Source organism: Hippichthys cyanospilos, chromosome 4 (assembly GCF_059441005.1).
Source record: "Hippichthys cyanospilos isolate Australia breed blue-spotted pipefish chromosome 4, RoL_Hcya_1.0, whole genome shotgun sequence".
In the NCBI taxonomy this organism is placed as follows: domain Eukaryota; kingdom Metazoa; phylum Chordata; class Actinopteri; order Syngnathiformes; family Syngnathidae; genus Hippichthys; species Hippichthys cyanospilos.
Window position 1 is genome coordinate 20,371,108 of NC_142372.1, and position 26,610 is coordinate 20,397,717.

The window sequence follows — 26,610 nt, forward strand, 5'->3', positions numbered from 1 at the left end:
TTATATCTCGTGATAGGGTAACCAACATGAGGCAATATTTCAAAGAATTCACTGTGCAGAGGACATAGTACTTTGAAAGAGGAGTATATAAATGGACTAGCAACTTGTGTCCTGTGTTAAAGACTTTTTTTATGTTGAATGCAAACATGATCTTTTCTGGCTTTTCATACACTTTTACAATATACTTTAGATTTTTCACTGGGCTTTGCGGACTACTGAGATCATGGTACGTACAACTCGGTGAGCAAACAAATGAACGTCAGAAGCATACAGTCACATATCATACAGTCTGCTAGTAATAGAACTTGACTGACTTGAATGGCAGCATCACAGTTGCCTGGATTACCCTCAAAGAATCTATAATAATCAAAAGTATAACGTAAAAGGAAAAAGAAAACGCCGCCATCTCTGTGGAGGTAGCTCGGCCCACTCCTTCTACTATGATTGTAACTTGACGACATTGAAGGGTTTTTCAGCATGAAGTGACTTTTAATTCAGTTGGATCCAGATGCAAACTTTTACTGGGTTCCTCCAAAATCTTTAGGCATTTGGACATCAACTTGTGCATTTTGGCCCGTAGTCCTGCTGTAGAACCCAAGTGCGCTTCTGATCCTTCCGAATTTAATGTTAGCGCAGTTCATTCATAGTTGTATTAAATCACAGCAAATCATCCAGGTCCTGAAGAAGCAAAGCAGCCCCAGACATTCACACAACATCTTGGAAACCCGCCATAGATGGCATTTCTACTTTATTGTTGCATAATGAACTCCGACATTAATTGAAGAGTGGGAGCCAGCAACTCTTTTGATGGCATCCGAGGTTCCTGACTTCCCGGATGAGTCATCGGCGTAGCGTCGACAAGCTTTATGTCACCATATCAGAACAACATACCAACATGTGGTTTGAAGTACAGTGGAGTGGAACATCCAAAGTCAAACAATTGGTTATGTGAGGTATGTTGAAAAAAACAAAAAAAAAGTTGACAATGCAAACACAGTAAAAAGAAGTTTGTGCGTAGTCACGTACGTGTCTTCTGATTCAGACGGTGTCGTTATGCGGCAAAAGTGTGAATTTGAACCAGGAGTTTCTTTTGAAACTTTTTTAAACTCTTGATGACAGGAAGAGGTTCCAGAAATGCTTGGCACACTATTTTCCAAAAGGAAATTGCACCAGCTAGTTTGTCCCCTATAGGGAAAAGGTTTTTTCCAAAACCATTAGGCCACCTGTTGAACGCTTATTCTGGGCATTGAAACGTCTTAAAACCTGTTCCAGAAATACGACTGAAAAGATAGCGTTAGCCTCCACGTCCATCTAAAAGGACTTGCGCAGACAAAGTGGTCAACGGAGCCATTGTCTTCTTGAGGAAAGAAAGGATGGATTATATTTTCAAATAACAAGGCACTGTGCCCGACATCGGTGAGCGCAAACATTTAAGTTTTTCTTACGTTTTTGTCATGTTTATTAGTTACTAAATCAATGGTAACAAATTAAGTGTCAACATACTCCAAATAATTGCCCGACATCGGTGAGCGCAAACATTTAAGTTTTTCTTACGTTTTTGTCATGTTTATTAGTTACTAAATCAATGGTAACAAATTAAGTGTCAACATACTCCAAATAATTGATTTTAAATGCTCTGCAAACAAGGGTGATGTATAAATGTGTGCATTCTCAAGCCCTGGTGTCACATGGTATTGTCGCGTTTATTCACGTAGAAACGAATACGGCATGACTGAAGGCCCGGGGTTGAGACGCACGGCTGGCCACTGGCTCATACAAACGCTTTGACAGTCAAGAAGGCTGGAGCCGGCCTGCAGTTATCAGGACAGATTGTCTCATAAAAAGATTTATTTTTTTTCCAGCCCAAATTTACAAAGGCAAGTTACAGAGTATTGTATAAAAAAAAAAAAAAAAAAGGAACCAATGGTAATGTACACTTTTCACAAACTCCTGAAGGGAGGGAGAGGAGGAGGTGGGGAGCAGACAGTTTTGAATGTCTTACACAGAAGAAGACGCTGTAAACATCCTTGCGAGTACCTCTGTGGGCACTTTAAGGGGGAGGGGGTTTTTGTACGACAAAAATGAGGGTCGGGAAAGGATAAACAAGCGAGCGTCTCTGTGTTTTCACACAAGAATGTTCAACTAGGCACCAACTGCTGGCCAATAAATATACTCTGCACCATTGAAACAAAACACAAGAGCCAAGCACTTTCCATTATGTCGAAAGCAAACATGAACGAACTTTTCTGGCTTTTCATACACTTTTAGAATATACTTTAGATTTTTCACTGGGCTTTGCTGACTACTGAGATAATAGTACTACTCTGAGCGAACAAATGCACTTGTCACAACCATTGTTTGATAAAACTATATGCACTGTATGAATGCAGTCTGCTGGTACTAAAACCTCACTGACTCGAATGACAACATCACAGCTGCCTAGATTACCCTTACGGCTTAAATACTAATCAAACATCACCACATTCATTGGATTCAGCCATTCATCATCTTTAAATGCACAGATGTCAAGGAGATGCCATTTTGCTCAAAGGCGGGGATGTACGTATTTAGGAAGACCGGCAAATTGTAGGATTGCTAAAAGATTGTTGTTGAATGAAACTCATGGCTGGGCAACAATGCTAACATACAAATGACTACAAAATCCCAATGTATTTGCTGACAACTCTGCCGCACGTGTTCTTCTCACCCCACCTGGGTAAAAAAACAAAACAAAAAAAACAACAACAACAACCCACATTTGAAAGCAGAGTGTGGTATCTAGTTACAGTTTCCGACATGACTTTGTGCTAAACTGTGGATTTACGCTGCAGCACCACTTTTGTGAAATCCAAAACACATAAACATAGGACGACGCATTTATGGGCTTCGGCGGTATTTTTCGGACCAAAGGGCGCACCTAAAATCCTTAAAACTCCTTTCTATTTACTTTTAGGCATCCCATCGCGACCAGGGGTACACGTTTTAGTCATACCAGAAGAAATACATTCTGCTTTTGTTTAGTCCTGCTAGCCTAATGATGCGGTCAAATCGAATGTGAGCCGAGCGTTCCTGACGGCGCCTTTCCAATGTTCCAAACTGGGACATCATCTTTGCGGTCTGCGGTACGGAAATATACACTTCACAGCTAGCCTACAATTGCTAGAAAAGTATTTACCCCATTCTGTGATTTTAGCATATTCATCACTTGCAAAGGTTTCATCTCATCAAACCAATTTTGAGAATATAAAGAATATATAAAAGGGGGGGAGGGCATATGTAAAAAAGTAGTTGCCACAATCGTAAAACAACCATTACGAACCACAGCTTTGGGAAAGCCGAGTTCAATTTCACAGGCCAGAAGCAAATCTGATTGTCACCACTTTTGTTGAATCAAGAAATCACAAAAACAGAACTGCTAAACAAAGTGAAGCGGGCTACAAAATCATAAGAAAAGCTGCATCATGCCACAATTTATAGAGATTCTAGAAGAAATTGAAAAAAAAAGGCTTTGGAATCCGTGAGTCTAGAAAAGGTTACAATGGCACTTCTGAGACGGTGGGGCTCCAGCGTATTTCTGTCAGAGCCATGATCCACAGGTGGAGAAAACTGGCTGCAGTTGCATAACTTCCCAGGAGTGTCGACCAGCAAAGATGACACTAAGACTGAGAAGACGACTCATCCAGAAGGTCACAAAAGAGGAAGCCAGAAAAAGTACCAATGAACTGCATGCTTTTTTTGGCTTCAGTTAAGGTCAGTGTTCTTGACTCCACCTTTTGAAAGACCATGGCCAAAAACGGCACCCGTGGGAATGTTCCTCGGCGAAAACCACTGCTGTCACAAAAGAACACAAATCTCGTCTCACATTTGCCGAAAATCATCTCGATGATCTTCAAGACTGTTGGAGAGCCCTTCCGTGGGATGAAAGTGTGAAGCGCAAAAAGGAACATGATGTCAACCGTAAAGCACGGTCGCGGCGGCGTGATGGTCCGGAGCTGCTTTGCTTCCTCAGGACCAGGACAACTTGTCGCGATCGGGGGAAAACTGAACTCTGCTGTTGACCGGAAGATCATGAAGGAGAACATCTGCCCGCCAGTTTGTGCCCTCAAACTCAAGCGCTCACCACGGGAAAACCATCCGAAACAAGCCAAGCAAGCCCATCTCAGAATGGTTCAAAAGAATCAAATTAAGAGTTGAATAAAATCACCGTTCTATATATCCTTGTGTTGTCTCTGTGTGATAATATTGTTTTCATGAAATGAAACCTTTGCGAGCGACAAGTAAGCAAAACTGACAGAAATCTGGAAGGGTGCAAAGACTTTTACACAGCGATGCAGCTACACGATGAATCTGCTATTGACTTGTTGACAGTTGAACTGTCAAACAAGATGGCATTTGGCAGCCACGAGCACCGTTTATGAGATTGACTTGTGATGTTTTCATGCGTGTCGGAGGAGCCTCTAACTTCTTCACTCGTTGCAGTCGCAAGGCGAACAAACGCACGCAAGATCCGATCCGGAGCCAGCAAAAGAGCGCTAAATCCAGCAAATAATCATCCGATACAATTAGAATCAATCATTTGACATAAAAAGCTCCTGTAGCGCCTTGTGTAAGAAAACGTAGGGAAATAAACCCGTCCATTGATACTGCACCTAATAATTCGGTGTGCCCTATGGTCCGAAAAACACGCTAATCTTTTTTCGCTTATGAGTATGTAAATCAATGTGCCAAGAAGTCGATATGAATTGACCAAGGTACCAAGTTTGGACTGATCCAAAGCCATCCGCTTGAAGAAACAATCAAAAAATGAGAGATAAATGTGTCTAACAGTGTGAAGCCATATCAGCCAGAGACTGACAAATTTAGGAGCAAGTCAACGTCAGGGGTTGCAGATATTGAGCAACAGTCAAACAGGGATGAACTGAGCACATCCACAATCGATCCGCTCATCTTCTGGGACGCAATTTACAATTTATGGATGAAACCGATGTTACAGCAGAAAGAAGGTCAAAAAGGTACATGGAGCTCGGCTTATGCCGTAAAGCGTCACTCTAGCTAATGTGGCTTCACGCTCTGTTTCGTTGTGAGGCAAAGCAGCATTGACACCAGCATTCAGACATTCAAAGATGAGCATCGCTATTGAAATGGAGTCGTCTGACAAAAGCAAACAGTGATCACGTTTACTATTCTCGCTTGAGATTTATGAGGTCCCTTTGCAACAACATGGTGACATCATCCCTGAAACACAAACTGAGGGTTTTAAATGTGGGAAATAATTGCGATGCCGAGGAGGAACATTTCAGTCTCAAAGTCTCAAGCTCTAAAATCTCTGAAGAAAGCAGCAGTTGCTATATCCCCCCATCCCCAATCAAATAGAACCATTAACATTTGTCAAGTTTAGGATATATTGTTGTGTCGTGGCATACAAACAGCCACCGACATAAAGTTGAACTCGTCGCCATAAGATTTTCTTTGCAAGTCTTTAATTTTGACTCCCCTTTGCCATCGGTCACCCCCCCCTCCCCCCTTGACTAGATTCTTCTGTATACGAAAAAAAACAAAACAAAACTGTAGTCAAAACAAAATCTTAGAAAGTCCAATAGTCTATTTTTGCATTGTATTTGTTGACAGTGCAAAGACTAGAAAACCAGAGGGGAGGTGTTCCCTCTGCATGAAGGGGTAGAGTGATGGCTTTGAACCTGGATTAGATCAGTCCAAGCTTCAGATTCTTTCTACGGGCAAGAAAGATGTGAACAAGCTGCCAATACTCAGGCAGATCAACTAAACACACAGAAACACCATTGAACTGATGTCTAAAAGGGAACACCTGGAAAATCCATTTCTCATGTGAGCCAGTCACATGAATCTTTGCAGGGTTGAGGTGTGGCGGTCAGGTTTCCCTGTAAAAAAACGCACAGAAAAGGGTCGATTAATTCCTTTTTCGTATTCGTGGCACCCACGACGATTTGCGTATCTCAACATTGTTTTTTTTTTTTTAACAGAGGCAGTTCCCAAGCTCTTCCACTAGATGTCAGTGCAGCCCGCTTCCATTTTCACGCTTATTCTGCGACTCTATTATCGTCACTGATCCTCTTGTCCTTAGAAGACCTACTTAAAATGGATGAGCTGAGCTGAGGGGTGCACTGAATATGATATACTAGACAGCAGCAGAGCAAAGCAAAGACGACGAGCAATGAGTCAATTTTCCTTTAGACAAATTCAGGGAAAAGAACACAAAGACAAGTCAAGACAAAACCGAATCTCGTACGTCAACTATGTCAGCAGCTTGATGCTTCTGGCTGTTTTTAGAGTTAAATCGGCGCCCAATATTTGCTGAATCTGAGATTTGCATTATGCATTTCACTATTTTCAATCCACAGTATTCCGTTCTCACCTCTAAGTGGGTGAAGGTTGCTGCTTAGTTGATTGGAACCTACTAAAAGTGATTGAAGTGTGTATTGCCGTCAGGACAGCTTGTTTTAGTTCTGATACTGATTTGGCTGTCTGTCTCAAGTGGTGACTTGACTGGTAGATCGGGCCCCGAAAGTTGGCCGCTGAGCCATTTTGGGTGGGCTGTGAACAGCTATTAAAAAATTTAAAAGAGGGTTGGTTCCCGGTTTACGGTGGTGCAATCACACCACAAAGTTACCAAAGTGGCTCCACGACACAAGAGGGTGTGCTAAGTTAGGAGCAGCATTCTTAAACTGACGGTTTAAAACAACAACTTTTTTTCATTGTGCACATTTTTATTCTAGGATTTTCAGTAATTATGATTTAATTACTACTTTAGGGAAGGTTTGCATCTTTCCATTTATATGAAAAATTAGGGGATCAGCAGTACAGTGAAATATGTTACATGCATCTTGGGGCGGCCTTGTCCTGAAAACACATTTTGACAAGCATGGGTGAGAAAGCTTTTAGTTAGCAACTTGAGATTTCACAGCGCATGTACTTCAACTCTGAACATAAGGTACGGAACAGAAAGTCTAACGGCCTCCCTAGCACTCTTGCTACACATCTGCTTCGTAAACAAAAAGAGTGCAACTGCGTCTGGTTAGCCAGTCCTGGCTAGCAATGCTCTTCAGCAAGCTATCAAAGTCATTTGCAACAGCAACACAGAAGAAAGCTTGCACTGGCGAAAATGCATTTTCCAATTTCATTTGAATGGCTTCTTGCAGGCTATTCACAAATGGGGCCAAAGTACTTTTTCAATTTTCTATCACAAAGTAATCTTCATCTGCACCAAAATGCCTTTTGATGCATAGTGTAGTTTTGCTTGCAAATACGATTGTGTACCATATGTATTCAAATGAAACATTTTTCCTTCTTGACTTTTAGAAGATCTGTGTCATAAACTTTGCGACGGCAGAACAATGTGAGTCCCAGGGTAATGACACTTCAGAATTACTGGTATATAGCATCCAATAACAATGATAGAATTGGGTTACAGGTCTTTTATTCTAAGAGTTCAATTAGATCTGAAGGCATCAAGATACAGTATGTTCTATCAATCTAGACCCACCGTTCTACATCCAAGTCATCCAATCTTTCAAATTGCAAAGTTTGGAACGACCACTTCAGCCTGAGTACAAGGCACCAACAATTTTGAAAAATGGGTGATGGGTTCTGGAGAAACTGAATTCTTTTTTGCACAGGGTAAAAGTGAGTTTGTTTTTGTGTGACATTGCCTATAGAGGATGTGGTCACAAATCGCCTTCAGTCGGAGCAAAACATCACCTCATTCCTTCAGCTTTGCTTGCTACACCTTCTCCAAATGGCTGACGACTTTTAATTTTAATAATAATGTTTAAACGGCCCAACATTATGGGGGTTCTCAGCTTTGTAAAAAGTAACGTGAAACTTTCAAAACGGTGTCTCTTGCCCTAAAACTCAATTTTAATATTGCAAACGGAACATCATTCCTGCCAGGTGTACGATCATTTTATCCTGCTACACTGTATTTACACGTTTTCTATAAGAGATGTTTCGGTCGCACACCGCACATTTAACATGCAAGTTCTTTGCATGTCGGGAGGAAGCGCAAGCGAAGACTGACTGACCTGTGGTGTAGGACAGATCGTACTGCCCCGAGAGCAGGGGGTATCCCAGGTGGTGGTGAGAGGGCATGATCCGCTGGGAAGGCGAGGAGCGCGGCCGGTCTACATCCCTCTCTCGATCCCTTTCCCCGCCGGCTCCTCTGTCCTGCTCCCGTTCTCTGTCGAGGGGTGGCTTGTCCCCTACTGTCGGAGATTTGCTTTTGTATTGGCTGGCGTGTTGATGGAGGATATCTAGAGCTTTGGAGTCTGTAGCCATTTTGTTGACAGTGGGGCTTGTGCGGGATTTGTCGTTGGCCTCTTCAGCTCCAGCTATTTTACTGCCGTATGGAGAAAAAGGATAACCTCCAGAAAGGTATGCACCTAGATGAATAAGAATACGAAAAGGTTCATTTTGGATTTATACAGGATAACACGGGGCAATTGCTTGGCAAATGAACGATAACATCTTACACGCACGCACGCAGATATATAAATAAGGGACGGGATGAGACACAAATTCCACGAGACGCAATGCCTCACGAGATTGAGTCCACAAAAACAAAATGAGATTTTGGTAACATTTTAAAAAATGTTTTTTTTTTTGTTTTTTTTTAATTGAGCAGACTGAAAGAAAATTAACACTTTAGCTTGCAAATGTAAACACGAACAGGAGTTACTTTTGTTACAGTCACATTTTTTTAGTTAAGCAACTAAATGCACACAGCTCGTGTGACATAGATAAAAATAAAATTAAACAGAGGGCCAAATAACACCTTTCCATCTAATGATGAATGGACCAAATTAGGTCCTTTTTTGATATACAATTTAAACATTATTGTTTTAGACAGTTTAGACAGTTCTCTCCTCATATTTTTAATAAAACGAAGTGATGTCAGACCCAAGAAAACACATTTGACTCAGCCTGGTATGTTCAAAAGTCGTCAGCACCAGTGGTGAACACGACATGATGTCAGCATCAGGAAGGTTTGATTTACGTCTATTATACTGTTTATGAAAAGTAATCTGACTGCTCGCAAGGCACTTGAATGCTGCTAGCTAGTGGCTAATTTATGCTAGAAGTTAAAAGGGGGTATAATTTTAGTTGTATATGTTTTACAAACCGGGCACAAACATTGTTAATGTTTTCTAATTTTGTAAACATGAGTAAGATAATAATTAAATTTCAACATTTTTATCAACAAGCATGTGCGTCATAGCCTTGAATGCATGTTTCTTTCGGTGGCTTCCGCAAAAACACAAAACAAAACAAAAACACAAACGGGGGGTGTTTGATGGGCCATCACAGGGGAAGGGAAACATTGAACAGAGGATTTGAAAGTTCTTGGACTGAATCATTTGCTTTCCTTGCTAATGTGGAGCAATTGCCAGATGTTGAGAAGCTGTCTAGTGATGTTTGAAAACAGAAGTCACATGGAAACAGGTAAGAGCACAATCTTGTCATACATGTATTTACAAACAATTTGGCTGTTTTAATAAGGTGCTTTCAGATTATTGACAGTGTATATATGACACAAAGGGATATTATTATGTTTTGTTGCGCAGGTCCGAGGATGGTGTTCCATTTTGTTGTGTTTTTTTTTTTCGAATTGTTACAATTAGATAACTACAAAAATCGATTTTTAGACACAGCGTGTGTTGCCTTTATTATAAGGCTTATTATATAAGGCTTTCAATATTGTTGCGGTTTCAGACAGATTTATTTTGGTTCAGTATGGCTCTTTCAACATTTTGGGTTGCCAAACCTATAGGCTGCGCCAAACGCTGGCACATTTACTTGATGTGAAATCTGAAGTTATACACTGCGCTAAAATGAAGTTGAAATCTTTGCAGGGATGCTGTATCAATGACAACAGTGGATACACTAATAATTTGGGAGGTACAGGGAGTGAATATATAACATTGAAATAAGGGTACGTTTTTCAAAATGTTAACAGAATCAGTACTTTTTTGCCCCCTGGTTCATTGTATAAAGCATGTCATAATTATGTTAAATGTATGTACTGCTCTTCAAATGACTGTGTCAAAAGCCTAGCAGTTGATCGAGTTGTTGAGATAATCAATTTCTATTGATTGGCAAAGCAACACTTAATTTAATGTGTTGGATGCTCACTCAGGAATGGATAAATGGGAATGTAAGTTCATTTTTACTTCCTGTATAATGAGGTGCATGAGTTTTCTTTTTCTGAGAAATAGCCCATGTATAGACCACCTGCATCTAAATTTGACGCACATGAAGAGATTATGGCTTGATTGAAGCCGGTTCCAGCAACTTCACAATTCATAAATAAGAGTGGAATTCCAGGTTGAAAAAAACCAAAACAAAAAAACATGGCAATTGCTGAGAGTAACACACAGACAACAAGAGAATTACATTTCCGACAAACAAACACACTTTTTGTACTATTTGACTGAATAAATTGATTAAAATGGAAGTACGACTACCACAAATCATTTACCGGCTAATCAAAATCATAATTTAGTGACATACCTGGGTAGTTCTGCATCATGACCCTGTAGCCAGGGTGGTTGGGGTCATAACCTTGTCCATAGGGGTAACCATGCATGTAGGGCATGTATCCTTGGTGCTGTGCTAGTGGTGATGAGAACTGCAAGTGGGCATTTGTTCGAGAGTCTTTGCTCAAGGTCCGATGTTCCTCAGAATTGATTCTGGGGTCAGTCATTTCTTTGCCGTCATCCTTGGGCCCGCTTTGACAGTCCTTAGGCCTGCACCTTTCGTCCTTTGATTTCCTATCACGCTCCCGTTCTCTGTCTCGTTCATCTTTCCATCGTGATTGTTGTTGCTGGTGTTCACCTTCCGCTTGAGCTTTCTGGCTCTCAGGGTACTGCTGGTGGTCAAGAACAAAACAAAGACAAACAATGATAACAATAGCAGAAAACTATACAGCCAACACCAAAACAGACTCCTGAGAGAGAAACATCTGACGTCTCATTCATGAAAAAGTGTGTGCTGGATTCCGAATAAAAGTGTGTGCGCACAAAAGCCTAAAAATAAAGTGTGTACACGAAGACTTGCTCTTCCACCTGGAAATGTTGCTTGCATAACGGTCAATGCAAAGTAGCAATGAAAGTACTACTTAACACACTGTTGATCAATGGCCCTTTATCAAAAATCGTGGCGGCGAGACAAAAAATGTAAGTGCTTTTGTCTGAGGTGCCAATTAAAAGGTAGATTGCGTTTGCTATCACAGATAAGATACAGTATAAGCTAGAGGTGCAACGGCTTACTAAATCCATTTTTTAGCCTTGGTGGTCACAGCTTTCGGTTTGGTTCACTTGGGCTATTGTTGGGTAAAATGTGAACGAATTAACACAGAATTTCACAATTATTATTCACATTTTTTTGTTGTCATTGTATTTTAAGTTACATATTTTCAGTAATCAAAAACTAGTCTGTCTATGCCAGAGGTATATAGTGACGGGAACCATTGGATGGCATCGGGTCCTATAAACCTGCATACCCACCAGAGGTGGAAGAAAGTTACATACGTGCAAGTTACATACAAATCTCAAGGTGTGTTGCCTTCAAGTTTGTGGGAAAAATAAATGAAGCATGTCACAACATTAAATTGTTCAGGTAAGTCCTAGGTCAAGTCGTAACATCTTACTAAGCACAACATATTGTATAATGGAGACTTATTAAATGTTTTTCACTTATCACACATTTATCACTAAAAAATAAATTAATAAATGAAGAGGATATTCAACTGTGAAGATTAAACAACTTAAGAGAATGACATACATGAATGCATAAATTATGAGGTACAATGCTTTACTATACTGCTACTGTCATGATAAACATTGTCACAGAGCAGGGGTCCTCAATCCTGGTCCTCGAGGGCCGGTGTCCAGGCAGTTTTAAATGTCTCCTTGCTACAAGGCACCTGATTCAACCGCTCAAGATCATCATTTGAAGCAGATGTGAGCCATGCAAGACATACAGGAGCACGCGAGGATTAGAATTTAAGACCCCTGTATAGAATATAATCATTACTCCTACTCCGCTTGGTTTCAAAAAGTCGTATGTGATGCACAACGACCGAAACGTGTATTATCATGGCAATTTGCAGTGAGTTGATTTCTTTTGAGTTTTGATGCATAAAACAGACATCATAATATGACTGTTTTGTGCACATATGCTGCTCTTGCTGTCGACTGTCTCTTCTGCCAGCCGTGAAACGCTCACAGCAGATAAAACATAACAAAAGTAATGCCCCGTTCAGTCGATATGGGAACCAAACCCAAGCCAGTGGACCTATGGTTTCCAAAAACTGTTCCACCCCTAGTATGCGCATATAAAATTTTGGTTTTGTGCCTAAGCAATTGTTGAATCTGAGGCCCTAACTCTACTTGCGTTCGACTTAAATTGCATTTACCTGTCTGTACCACACAGCTTGCTCTGGTCCGGCCTGACCTCTTGAATCCAGCACTTGCTTGGAGTCCTCCTTGCCATGATGCCCCCCTTCTGTCAGCTTCATCTTTAAGCCTTCAGCTTGCTGGGACTTTATGTCCTCCGCCTTGATGCCTCCCATAGACTTGGAAGAAATCTCAGAGGGCGAGTCCCTGGATTTACCGCTAGGTTGCACCGTCTTTCCAAGTTCAGATTGACTTGGGGTTTTGGAGAGGTTTGGCTGCATCGGGTTCTTCTGTTTCCAGTCCTCCTTCATGGAAGCTTCTCTTTCTTTCATGGCCATGTCAGACTTTTTCTCAGCGGCACGGTGCTGTTCTGCCATTTGTCGCTGACGCTCCTCAAACTGCTGTCGATAGGCTGGGTTGGTGGTCATTAAATGGTTGTGGTATGTCTGATCTGAATGATACGCATACGGGGGTACATAGGCATATTGATTGTAGTAGAGTGGTTGCATATACACATTGGATCGTTGTTGAATAACGGAGGGTTGCTGTTGCTGCTGCTGGCCAGGAACAATGTCCGGTTTGCGATCCTCATGAACTTCAACCTTGACTTTTTCCTCCCCCTGATCCTGGTCATCCTCCCTTTTGACCTTCACCTGAACCTCCGTAACCGGTGTGCCTGGATTTGGTCCCCCAGGACTGGGGTTGACATAGTTGGGTGAGTAATACGTCTCATAGCCAGTATAGTACGGAGAATCTTTGTTGGGTGCCGGATTGGGGAAAAGAGCTTTTTTGACACTTTCTCTGAGCGCCTGATCTTCTGTCCGGTTTTTGACACTCTCCGGTTTGCCTTCTCCATCCTCACCCGCATCAGAGATGTCCGAGTATGCTGGGCTGTGAGTTTTCACAGACGAGTTGTCAGCACCATTCTGGTTCACGTGAAGGGGCGTAAGAGGCTGCGGCATTCCGCTGCCATCTATTCGACTGGCTACTCCAATGGACGGGCTCGGCGCATTATCTGTAAAACTGTATATCTTGTCAGCCTCAGCCTTGATGCTTGCCAACCGACTCTGGTGAGGGTCTGAAGATCCATTGAGAAGCCCTTCAGGCTTATTTCCTTGTTCAGGTACTTCTGCGTATGATGGTTTCCCCTCCTCCGGCTTTCCTCCCTTTGCCATTGACTTGGGGCTCTCGGCTTCTTTTCCTCCATCCTTTTTCTTCTTGTCTTTCTTCTTCTTTTCTTTGGAGTTATTTGGGGGAGGATCTCCCACGGCAGGGGTTTTGGACTGTGTGCCTTTCATTTGGGGACTTTTGGGGATTCCTTGCAAAATCGGGGTAAGCCCAGGTGAAGAATTTGGGTTTCCTGCAGGGAAGGAGTAGATTTGTTGTGGAGCTGAAGGGCCAGTGGCAACGGTTCGCGGTGACTTGATATTCTTCTGACCCATTTTATCAGCTTTTGTATTTGCCTTTTTGGACTTGTCAGAGCCTCTTTTTTCATCGATGCCATCATTACTGGCTTCGTCAGAAAGATATGCCCCGTCGTCACATCCTTCCATTGGTGTACTTATTTCTGCTTCCGCTTCAGCAATTTTCTTTTTGCCCTGCTTTGAGCAAAATTTGCCAGGGGATGGGGAAGTACTTTGAACATCAAAGTTTCTTCCTTTTGGGGTGACTGACCGTGCTGGAGAAAAAGATCCCTTGTGTGAGATAGATGCGCCATTACAATTCTCTGGTTCAGGGTGAAGTGTCGAGTCCTCTCCATATTCACTGTCAACATCCAATTCTAGCTTCACATCATCATCCGTGTGTGCACGGGCTTGGTGGTACTTGAGACCATTAATGTGCTTATACCTCTTGTTGCAGTTAGGATGAGGACAATCAATGAGAACAGGTGAGGGACAGCTTCGATCAAGCGGTGGTGGAAGCGGCTCAGTCTTGATTGTAGGAATGAGAAGACCCGTTAGCCCGCCACTGTTTGAGTTTGTCCGCATACGTTTATTGCCTTTGGTGTCCTCCGAGCTCGAATTGGGCTCCATGTCTGATGCGGGCTTAGCCTTACGTTTACCAGCCGAGGAGGGGCTGGCCTTTATATCCTCCGTGTTGCTGTTGGGAGGAGTGCGGCGCTCCGATGGTGTCTGGCTGCCCCTTCGACCTTTACTGTTAGCAGCGGCGCGAGTCTTGTTGTTGGTGGCGCCTTTGTTGTCTGATGAGTTGCTGTTCTCGTTGATCGTAGTGTTGCTGTTTGGTCTCATCCGTTTACCTCGGCCACGGCCATTCCTCATTTCCATGTCACTTGTAGGGGACTCACAAAATCTGTAATCAGATAAAACGGTTATGATTTCTGTAAAAGGTGATCCATCCATCCAGCCATCCAGCCATCCCTCCCTCCCTCCCTCCCTCCCTCCCTCCCTCCCTCCCTCCCTCCCTCCCTCCCTCCCTCCCTCCCTCCCTCCCTCCAGAACCAGTTATCCTCACGAGGGTCGCAGGCTTGCCGGTGCCTATCCCAGTTGGCTTCCGGTGTAGGCGAGGAATACCCTGGAATAGTTGCCAGCCAATCGCAGGGCACACAGAGAGGAACAACCATTCAAGCACCCAATCACACCTAAGGACACTTAGTCTCACATTTTCAGCAAGGGAGGAAAAAGTGGAAATGACTAAATTTAGCAAATGATTTACAAGGCCTGACATGCGGTGCATGATAAGGTATTTTCAGGTATTAACTAGAGACCAAAGTCAAATATAGAGGTGGTACATAGCTTCAGTTTACTTGTTGCGTGTGATTCATTACTTGATGCCTCTTTGCAGTGTGTGCTGGTGAAAATTTAATCCAAATGCATGTCACAAGTTGGCCCTGGGGCCCTGTTATGTTTGTGCCCTCTTCTGGCAAGTAAGGCTATGCACATGTTTGTTTTAAGCTTGCGTTAATACAACTAGCAAAACTAAAAATAAAGTTGGTTGTCATTGATATTGATAAACCTTCCGTCTTTGCACCACAGGCACACATTAATGATGCTACACAGATGTGCTGGAGCTACACGGATGTGCTTTAACTGTGTTACGTAATAAAAATGTTGTTCCTTTCCTCTTTCGTGAATACACAACTTCCATGATTTCCAATAACAATTTCAAATGTGGTTTAACAACAGGAAAACAAAAGCATGCTAGTCTTGCTGGGTGGCTCTGGCTCAGTTAGTACAGCGGGTTGATCAATGACCAAAGGTTTGGCTGTTACAAGGGATCTGTTTTTTTTTTTTTTTTTTTTCCCCCCCTCGATGTCACAAGCTCACAGCCGGAGCAACAGTAGCATGCTGTTCTTGCAGGTGCATGTTGGTTTTGTTGTGTTTCGAGCAATACCACCACAAAAAACACAAAACCAGCGAAGGCTAGTTATGCTGGTGAGCAACTTTGCAGGTCTATGCTGTTATATTTTCCAGGGTGGAGAAGCCAGCAACATTTCTGTTGTTGAGATATGGATTTAGCCTCACATGCTACAGTTTTACCTTGCATTTGTAGCTGAATTGACAAACTATGTTTACTGACAATGGTTTTCTGAGGTGTTCCCGAGACCACGTGGCAATATCCTTAACACAATGATGACATAGTTTAATGTAGAGCCACCAGCGAGCTCTTAAGTCACAGACAAGCTTTCAATGTTGGTTTTCTGTCTTGCCGCATAGAAAAAGAGATTTCTCCAGATTTTCTAAACATCATCATTGGAAAGGTCCATTGAAAAACTTAAACTACTGGACAATTTCCTGGTACAGATGTTTATAACATGGTGATCCTCCCTCCAAACAGGTGTTTATTTCTTTGAGCATTCCTCAATTTTCCCCGTTGTCCTCTTGTCTAAGATTTTTGGAGAGTGTTGCAGCAGGGCATCAAACTCAAAACGAGTGAGTATTTGCAAAAACAACATCATGTAAACTGAACAAATGGAATTTCTTGACTATAGCAATTTTCATTCACCAACGCATTCTTAGTAACACTGTCATAGCATTTTAGACCAGGTGATGAGGAAAAATGTTGAGCAGTTGGCCTTACGTTTAGAGTACATAAACCCTCTGCTTTGAAATGTGTATTACAAATGAACAAGCATTTCCATAACTCATACGTTTACAAATGTCTAACCTGAAAAGCCTTACAGTGTAACATGGGAAGATTGATATATTAGAGAATCAAATTTCAAGCTTTACAAACAAAAAGCCGGAATGGGTGTAATGTAAAAGGATGCACTGATGCACCAACACTACACAAATACGTAGCTCCAACAACATTGTAACAGATTTTAAGTGTGACTGAGAAAATGCTGATGAAGTTGTGTACACAAGTCAAAGATCGTTGAGCAAAAACAGATTAGAAAGTACAGTACAATAATATTTCTTACCGAGGTGGCGCCCAGTCATGCCGTGTACAGTCCAAAAGTGTTCCGACATATGTCTTGTTTCTCCAAGTAACATTCACCACCAACATCCCTGTGAGAAAAAACATACATAATCCAATAATGACTATCAGATCTGGATTCAAATTTCATGGTAGTAAGAAAATGCTTTTAATTTAATGTATGGATCGTTTAGAAGAGGGTTTTCAAGACAGTCACATGAACCAAAGCCCTTTGCTAATACTGTAATGGTTTGGGGACTGATTTATGACTAAATCTTCCAAATTACTTGACAGGAGGTCCCTCTGAGAACGATCACACTCGGGTTACCAGGGAAAATGCACTCCGCACATTTCCCATTCACATAAACCATCTTTCGGTCCAGGAGAGTCCCTGGAGAGTAATTATTTATACTTTTTGACATTCTTCTATCCTACCTTATTGGAAAGAATGTTACTTCAGTCTGTATTGCTTTTTCAAGCTAGAAACGCTCTCGAGTTTAATAAATGTGGTGTGAACAGTTTAATATACCCGGAGGTGGCTAAGTGTGCAGGAAAAGCACAGTGACTTCATTGGTAATACGGCAATCTGTCCCTTCTGTTCCGCTATTTGACACGTGTGAATTTGGGAGCACTCGGATTGAATGACACAATTTGACTTATTTTGAGTCAGAAATTTGACCTTGCATTTCAGATCTAAACATAGTTCTGCGAGATCCCACTTCTATGTGCTATTTTTTTCCAAGAAGTGGAAGAAAGTACTTTTCGCCTCATGACACTCTTCGACAAAAAAAAGGGATTATGTAAAGACATTTTTACAGAGACGCTTCATTAATCCAAACAATCGAGGGCCTGCATTTATTTCTGTCCGACAGGCAGCTTCAAATGATTAAGAGCAACCACGTTGCTAAAGAGCATTTTGAATTCACTCTCGTCACCATCCCCCTCACTTTGCTGGATGGTGACCTCAGTTTGCCACTTCAGCACTGCGGAGAAACTAAGGGCTGCAGTGAGCTAACTTATCTAATGGCACAGGAATGCTGGCTGGCAGCTTCCATCCTTCAGAGCATTTTATTAGCTGAGGAAACCTCTCTTGCTCACCTCATTTTCCCTCTCTCCTTCAGAATCACTTCTTCTTTTCAAAATGATAACCATTCTCCACTATCAATATTTTCCCATCCAACACACAGGTCAAATTAGTGACTTTTTTCTGCTTTGTCTCTGCTGTATAAGACCAAGTAAAAAGCACACATACAACAGTTTCACAACTCGTACTTTGGATGCAAGTCACTCACACTAAAACCTTTTATTGGGGGTAGTAGTAAATAGGTTTTGTGTCATGGATCCCCAGCACATAAAAAGATCCCTGACCGGTTTTGAAATGCTTACAAAAGCAAGCAAGGATCCCCAAGCATTCTGGCAGCTGATTGTGGAAGGATTTAACTCCGAGAAAGACAAGTGAGTGACTAGATGAGCTAAAGACTAGCCTTATTACTTTCAATTATGAATTGAAATGAGACACTGTTTTTGTTGATTTTGACTGCAAACAATATATTGCTGGCCTAATACAGGGTGACCCCAAAAAACACAGGCCCCAACTCTAATTAAGCCCCGTTTCTTAGTGTTTTGTCCGAATGAAATAAAACTTTGGTCATAACTAGTTTATTATATTCAAAACATCACATCAAAACACTAGGGTCTTTGGCCTTTTTTTCTCCGTTCAACAGCATATGTTCTAGAATGGACGGTGTGTTATGTCTATGTAAATATGGGTGGTATCAGATGAATGCTTGATTTGCATTCCTTCCTTTTAATTGCATGTAATAATTGTAGTATGTGTGGAAAAACTTTCATCCAATAGTCAGAGTTATCACTACAGTGCTCAAATGGCTTATATTATGTAAGCATTTGTCAAGGCTGTCAGCTACCCTCCATAAAAAAAGTATTTGACGAGAATAGTAATTTATTATTATTATTATTAGGATTATTACTATTATTATTATAGGAACGAGATTTCTCGCCTAAGAGTTAAAAACTGCTTGGAGACTTTTCCGGGGTGCACAATTGTTTTGTGTCGAGAAAAGTGCAGTTTAAGTTAGGTTAGTCTATTTTGTCCCTGTTTTCACTACACATGGGCCAATTATAGTGTTGACAGTTTACCGCTGTGTTAAAAAGTTACTTTTCAATACCCCCCCTCCTTTTTTTTTTTGCTTAATCCAACAAAAGGGGGTGTTTAAATGGAGCAGAATATGGCTGCTTGCAGAGTTGACTCAACAAGCCAATCATTTTTTTTAAACTTTCTTTGCATGCACAGAGGATAAGGGGAAGGTCTTTCTCTTAAACCCTTTACATCAAAGCAGCATGCTGGATGACGTGACACATTTGTGTGTCTAAACCAATAAATATGCTGCTTTGATTATGTCACTTCTGGGAGCTCATTGGACGAAGCTTTACCAGTCGAAACCATGCCCTACATGCACTTTTTAGATCTTACATGATGGCTCTCAAAACGCAAATTCAAAAAGGCAAACATAAGTGCTCATCTTTTTTTTAATCAAAAACATAAATTAATGCTAAAGCTAGTCAAACCAGCTTACTTTCTGAATATTTTTTAAGGGTTACAGGAGATAACATCCAGTTATTTTGAAAATACATAAACATTATTTTTTGTAAGTCTAGTGTGCCTCCTAGTGGACACCAATGTAAGCGCGGTGTTGTGTGTTAAAAGTATGTAGTTTACCAGTGACCGGGTAAACACTTGTGAAATATTTTGTTAGAATGTTTTCAATGGAAAATTTATTGCAATTAATTCAGAATCTGAATTCGGCCCACAAAGGCATAGAACTAGAAAAATACTAGATATGTGCTTTGAACAGTATTCATTTATAAGTGTCAGAATTTGGGCCACTATATATGATCAAAACATGAAAAACAAAAGTCAACATAAAAATGGAACAGAACAAATAGACCAGAAATATTACAACTAACAGGTTATAAAAACCCATTTTCTTGACTTAATTCAATCTTTTTTTCTCTGCTGTGAGGTGAAGAAAGGGGTTGGAGAGATTAGGAGAGGGAGCGAAGAAAAGATTCCCTGCACACTGGCCTACTTAATGACACCCTCATTAGGGTCACTCAGGACAGTTGAGTGAAGTCTGAATTAATGAGAGGAATTGGTCTGTAATTTTACCACTCATTTCCATTCGGTGCTGTTGAGCAACACATGGTAGCTGCTGGGAGGCCCTGGGCTCTACGTGTACTTGTATGGGATTACTTGAAAAAGAAGTTAATGGGAGAGGAAAATTTAAGTCAAAAGTATTTGGTGCAGCTGCATGAATGAATGGCCATTCCAGTCTTAAATTCTTCTCTGTTGAAACACTTTTCATGTGGTTGCACTGAAGGCGAGCTGTTTTTCAAGTTTTGAAAGGGGGCACAAGTTCACTGGCTAACTTTTGCTTGGCGTGTTATCAACAGGGATTCACCTTGTCAAAAATCTGATTGGATATCAGTCTGGCAATGTGATTTTATTGCCCATAAGATTGAACATCTCTTGAGATATCGGGCCAGACTATGAAGAGGATCTTACTCGAAGGCATCTCCTGGCGTCATGGCATATACGCACTGGACACTTACTGCTTAATACGGCACAATGTGTTGGCACATGGCATCTCGGACAACCTGTTGAGCCTGAAAGGAGGTTCCTCCTACCTGCTTTCTTTTCTCAAGGTTTCTTTTTTTTTTTTTAATTTTCCCCCTTTCTTTTCTGAGAGCTTTGTTCAAGGGCATGCCATTGTGTATCTGTAATGTTCTGTGTGCTCCTATCTGTGACTTCTTTTTCACCTGTGAAACCCTTTGAGACTGTGGTGACTCAGGGCTATACAAATAAACTTAACTTGAGATCGAAGAAAACAGTGTTGTGGACCACAATGAATAAAGTATGCACAGTTAATGTTCCAGTTATCACAGTAGGGAGAAGAAAATATAAATGCAGAATAAAGTGTTTGAGAAATAAAATGTTGTTTCATTGAAGTTTAAAGACATCGCTGCCCTCTACTTTTCTGGGTGCTTAAATTAAGTAGAACTTTCCTAGCACAATGACAAGAAATGTCATAATAACAATCTTAGTCAAACATCAAGAATAATGTTAGACCTGAAGAGCTTAAAGCATTATCTAAAAGAATCAATTCATCATCCTAAAGTGTGTATGCCAATTGCACTGTACATGAACTTCCTTTGAGACTAAAGTGTTGAACAAAATGTGAAATTTTAGGGACATTGTGGGCTGACGGACCCTTGCACCCTCAACATTTTGAAGACTAGAAGTAATCAATTTAGAAACGTAATCAGCAGATTTTCAATTAAAAAAAAATACTAGGATTAGTCATGGAGTGCTTAACTTGATGGATGTCAATTGCATTACAAAAGAAAATAAAATCAGGAATGACATAAACATTGTTCCCAGTCATACTTGAATCAATGACATTGGCTCAAAGACAAAAAAAAAAACGATAAAAAACTGGTAAGGTTTTATTTTTAATCCTACGTCTTTTACAGAGACTCCATCTGGGCTCCATCTGAAATCTTTGCAAGCTACAATCTGGCTCATTTGACGTAAAATGTGAAGTTGCTCTCACTGACAGGAATGACAGTCCGTGAGAAGGTCAATTTTCTCATACCAAGGAGAGGGAGAAAAGGGGAGCAATGGGAACTATATCGGCCACATGCAGCTGTTGATGGATAGAAAAATCCATCAGAATGTGCTTACATTTTGGGTCAGTACATGAAAAATGGCAACCATACATGTATGGATGGTAAGTTCCTCTAATTATAATTTTTGAATGTGATAAAAACATCCACTCTAGAAAAGACATTATATAAGTGAAGAGGTTTTTTTTTTTTTTTTTTAATACCACCTGGGAAAGTTGACAACCATTTTGTTCAAACAAACCTTCTGGTGTTTTCCTTTGTGGAGATTAAGACACAGTTCTGCCAAAGACACATTGCTCAAGCACTCGCTGACATGTATATAGCAAACATGGTATCTTATGACAAACACTGGCAAGCACTACAATTCCTTCAGGGGTATGATTGATGTTTTCAAGGCTATTTAGGTGCTCAGAAAAAAAGCAGTTCCAAGCCAATTTAAGTAAGGGAGCAAATCTCTATGGCCTCACTGGTACCTCTTGTAACATAATCCGAAGACTAAATTTATGACAGAAGAATCTCAACACTGCAAGTTTATCAAAATATTCTTTGGAGTATTTGACAAAACATTTTAAAGGAACCTTGAAACCAAAAAGTGTTATTATTCCCCATAAAAATTACGACATTAACTTCTTTTAGAGCAATGAGGAAATTTATTGGAGGAAAGGAACTGATATGTGGAAATGTATATGCTAAATGTATGCAATTTTTGCTATGGGTTTGTCATAGGGCTGCATGATTATGTCATAAATAATAATCAGGATTATTTTGGTCAATATTGAAATCACAATTATTTGTCATGTTTGGCCAAACGTCTATTTATTGCCCTTTTTAAAACAAGCAGTATATAAACCAGGCTTCAAGGCTCGATAATTACAAATAATAATAACAAACTAAAATGACTAACACATAACTAACACACTAACACATAACTAACTAAAATAACTAACACGGCAAAAACCTGGCACACAGAGCAACACAGCGAACTTACGTGCTGAGTGCAAACCAATGAAAACAAAATGTAGTGTACTTAGAGCCAAGCACATGATTTACTTTTAAGCAAATTGATCAATTAGCAGTCAACATTTTTTCGGGCATTTCAAACTGAATGTATTCTAATTTTTTGCCAATCGGATTTTGCAAAAATGGGTCTCGATTGACAGCTAGCACGGTATATATTAGGGCTCGGGTGAGAAACGACGCCATTTCACACTGGTAAATTGTATATTAGGGTGAGAAAAGCAGAGGCTTTTGTCATGCAAATATGTGGGAAACGTTGCCATTTTCAGCGTCGTCTTTGCGTCCCACTTGAGACTGCTGCTAAACTTGGTTTATGCTTGACGTGTGAATGCTCCGCACGGAAATATGACGCGGGGAATCTCGCCGGCGCGCGTTTCGCAGCACTCGACTTAGTGCGGCTTTTTTACTCCCCCGCAGTCAGCTGCTGCAGGATTTGCTCGCTTGCTATTTCTTAAGCTTAATGAAGTCTTAACCTTGCGTTTGCCCCCTGGTGGTATGATGACAAAGTGCTAGATTTGACATGTATGGTAGGCGGCTTTTTAAATTTTAATATTGCCGAGGGTCACCTTAATTAATCGTGGCAACCAATATTGTGACTGAGATTAAAATTCGATTAATTCTACAGCCCTAACTTGTCATGTGATTTCTCCAACTGGTAAAAGATGCTAACATTACTCGTGACTTTGAGATATCTTCTGACACAAGCCACTATTTGAAAGACTGCTCTGCTGTGCCAGTTAAAACTGAGGTCACTGACAGGTGCTCTTCACAAGAGCAATAAAACATTGCCTGTAATGTGTCTGTAAGCCACAGTCACACCACTTGATTCAGTGTGGTTCAACAGTAAATCCTGATCTGGCTTGTGTTTCCACCACGGGGTGTGTATGTGGGATGGTGCACAACATACACAGCAGCGCAGCCATATATAACCTGGCAACAAATTGAATAAGAAAGAGAAACACAGCATGGTATGGTGCTTCATGCTGACATGATCTGTAAACAAAAGAACTAACTGCTTTGATTCTCTCTTGCGTTTGTAATCCTCTGCCTTTTGCAAATTGGATCACTCAACATTATCGTACTGCGCTGCTGCCACCAGTGCACAAAATACAAGGTTGGGAAAAAAGTGGAGCGTATGTTTTAGATATTTCGGTACCCTTTCCAATTTAAAAGCTTGGGAAAAAAACCCAAAAAAAAACATGCACTGCAGTAAACTTAACCATAAAGAATACTACTTGGTGTAAATGTGACTTTAGATTCAAAAAAGTAAAGTAAGACAAAGAAGTAATTCACACCGTTTTTATAGTTATAACTTTGTCCCTGACCTATCCTCGCCATGTGCTCTTCACGCTGCTATGATGTAATGGACGACGCATAAATAATCCACGAGACAAACTTTGATCACAAGCAGCCCGTATTATTTTTCTATTAGGGATCTTGAGAATCTGTGGGGCCTGCTTGGGGAACAGCCTGCTGTGTAATGCAGGTCTGTGTGCGTGTACGTGTGAGGCTTTGGGGGAGGGGGATGAGGTGCACTGGCAGCGAGCAGGACTATTTGGCCAAAGAGGCCCCTCTGTGTTCCTTCTACCCTCGAGCAGAAGCCAGTGCATTCTGGGCTGTATTTCAAGAGCAATAAACCTCTCCAGCACTTTAGAGATGACATTTGGAGGTATCAGCATGCTAAGCCTGGGAGGGGCTGGCCCATCGCTATGCTGACATGACCCTGGGAGCTGCCACTGCCTCCTCTGTGCTGAGGGGATTTGTGTCAGTACTGGGCCTCAAAATACCATGGTTATGACCCCCTACCCCCACAGCCTCCCCTTCTCCCATCTACGCTTCACTTGCCACCAGACTGACTCAACAGCACACATTTGCTTTTCCCTCCCCTCTAATGACCCATTTTCCTCCATCACCACCCGAGAAAAAGAGCCTGATTGTATTTAGTTTAGTGATCTGGTAATCTGGAGCAGTAATCCACATAACTAGTGAAGATTTATAAACCGCAGCCATTCCATTCCGCTGAATAAGCTGCTCCATCTTTGCTCAAATCACATAACTGTAGGAGGATAAATGGATTCCGTCTTATCAACCAAGATCCTTGTCATCGATGTCCAGAGTTCAAGCTTCTGAGATTGCATTTTCTTTGCTGCTTGTTGCTCGTTCATCCGTTTCTTTCTTTTATACACAGTGTTGGGAGAGACGCACACAATTACTACACTCGGTTGTTCATTTAGGCTGAAAGGCTGAAAGGCAGAGGTGATGAAGCAGCTGTTGACTGCCAGTGCACACACACATTGTACATGCTTAAACAGCTTTGTACAGGACTTGTCAACCAGGAGTGTATGGGATTTTTCATCACTGCTAATCAAGATGTCACCTACTATGTTTTCCATACGTTTTAATCGTTCCCCATGTTCAGACGCTTCACAAAGACAGAAATCTGTTTTCATTAATGTCTTAAGCCACAGTTCCACCAAGTGGTAGTGTTCACTATTCAGTTTACTCCATATCATTAAACCCTCATCAGGCTTGTGTTTCCATTACAGCGTTTGCTGGCGAGATGGGGTAGCTGTCAGTTGCATAAATAACATGACATCATAGCAGCAAGACAGCACATAACTCAATTAAATATAAAAAAGATCAAATGTGACATGGAATAGTGCTGTGTGCCGACAGTATTTGTGACACCAAGGTGTAAATTCTTCTCTTCAGTGCAAGCCACGGTTTTTAAATGGTGTTACCATTACACACTTATTTTTCTTTGTAACATAGAAGTGACAACTCCAATACATACATATAACATTGACTCTAACTGCACAACAAACCACACAGTGCTACCACAACTGGGACCACAACAAAAAGGATGATGAAAATAGGGTGGTAAAGAGAGAACAAGTGTTATATAAATAATCCTGATGGTTACTACCACCTGGCTTGCACCTGCAACAGTTAACTCCCCAAGTACCCTCATCCAGCCAAGGCCTTTCAACATTCATCTCTACGGTAGTTTCCCACCAGCAACATTTAAAAATCACTTAAAGTTTTCCCCCATACCACTCAGCAGACCAATCCACAGCCTCTTTTAGCCAAAATAGCCGTTTCAAGAGAGTGCGGGCAAAGGACAAAACTAAACCTGGAAAGGAAGGGGGCGTGTGTAAAAGGTGGGCGGGACTAGTCACATTGTGAGAGGCAAAGAACAAGGAAAGACAAATGCACTGCTGGTGTTGGCTCTGAGCCATGTTTGTGTCACTAACAGAAGTCGCCTTGTGTAACTCCCACCCCTGCCATAGGCCCTTGTCTGATTTTCTCTCAGTTTGCATGAAGAACAGTCAATAGTTGAATGGCAGGATACTTGGTAGCAGAAAAATAGGTATATAAAGACAGCCTTGGGCTGGAAATAAAATCACAAGTGGTAAAGGAGATGGCCTCTTTGGAAACAATGAAACTTTGGACATCATTAAGCAGTATGAGCTATTGATGACTTGTGTGATTTATGGCCATTTGAAAGGTGAACGTGAATTTAACTGAAGTTTAACTAATGAGAAACTCAACCGGCTTATTCTTTTATGTATGAATAGCGGACGAGAGAATTGTGTCTAACACACGGGAAGTAGTTGAACAAAGATATCTTAATCTTTATTGTGTATCTGTATTTGTCTGTATTTGGTACACGCAGCATCCATTTCAACCTGTTGAGCCTGGAAGGGGTCTCCTCCCACCTGTGGTCCCTTCTGAAGGTTTCTGGTTTTACCCAAATTGGGGCTTTTGAGTTTTTCCTTCCCTTTCTGGCAGTTTTGAGCAAGGGATGCTGTTGTGTACCTATAATCAAAAAGATGTCTCTGTATGACTTTTTTTTTTTTTTTTTAAAAAGAAGTCTCGACATGACCTCTTTTCATCTGTGAAACCCTTTGAGACTCTCTTTTCAAATAAAGAACAGATTTGTTGAAACATGAAGCAACCTATTGCTTGATTGCATTATAGCATAAAGACGGAGGGGGGGGGGGGGGGGGGGGGGGATGAGCCAGAAATATAAAAGATGAGGTAGTTGAATGAAGTATGCTCAAATGTATCACTACAAATGTAG

General features: G+C 41.2%; 1 protein-coding gene across 4 annotated transcripts in view; it reads right to left on the reverse strand.

Moving 5' to 3' along the window:
* Positions 1-1,812: 1,812 nt before the first annotated feature.
* znf609b (zinc finger protein 609b) overlaps positions 1,813-26,610 on the reverse strand; it is a 74,641-nt gene continuing 49,843 nt past the window's right edge. For 3 of the 4 annotated variants that reach the window (XM_088413193.1, XM_088413192.1, XM_088413194.1), the window contains exons 4-8: positions 16,810-16,897; positions 12,449-14,738; positions 10,543-10,900; positions 8,058-8,414; positions 1,813-5,897 (exon numbers count right to left, since the gene is read on the reverse strand). In XM_088413193.1, the coding sequence (XP_088269319.1) occupies positions 5,854-5,897; positions 8,058-8,414; positions 10,543-10,900; positions 12,449-14,738; positions 16,810-16,897 (3,137 nt within the window). In that variant the 3' untranslated portion in view covers positions 1,813-5,853. The remainder of the gene's footprint in view (positions 5,898-8,057; positions 8,415-10,542; positions 10,901-12,448; positions 14,739-16,809; positions 16,898-26,610) is intronic. The other variant, XM_088413195.1, reaches the window with a different exon arrangement.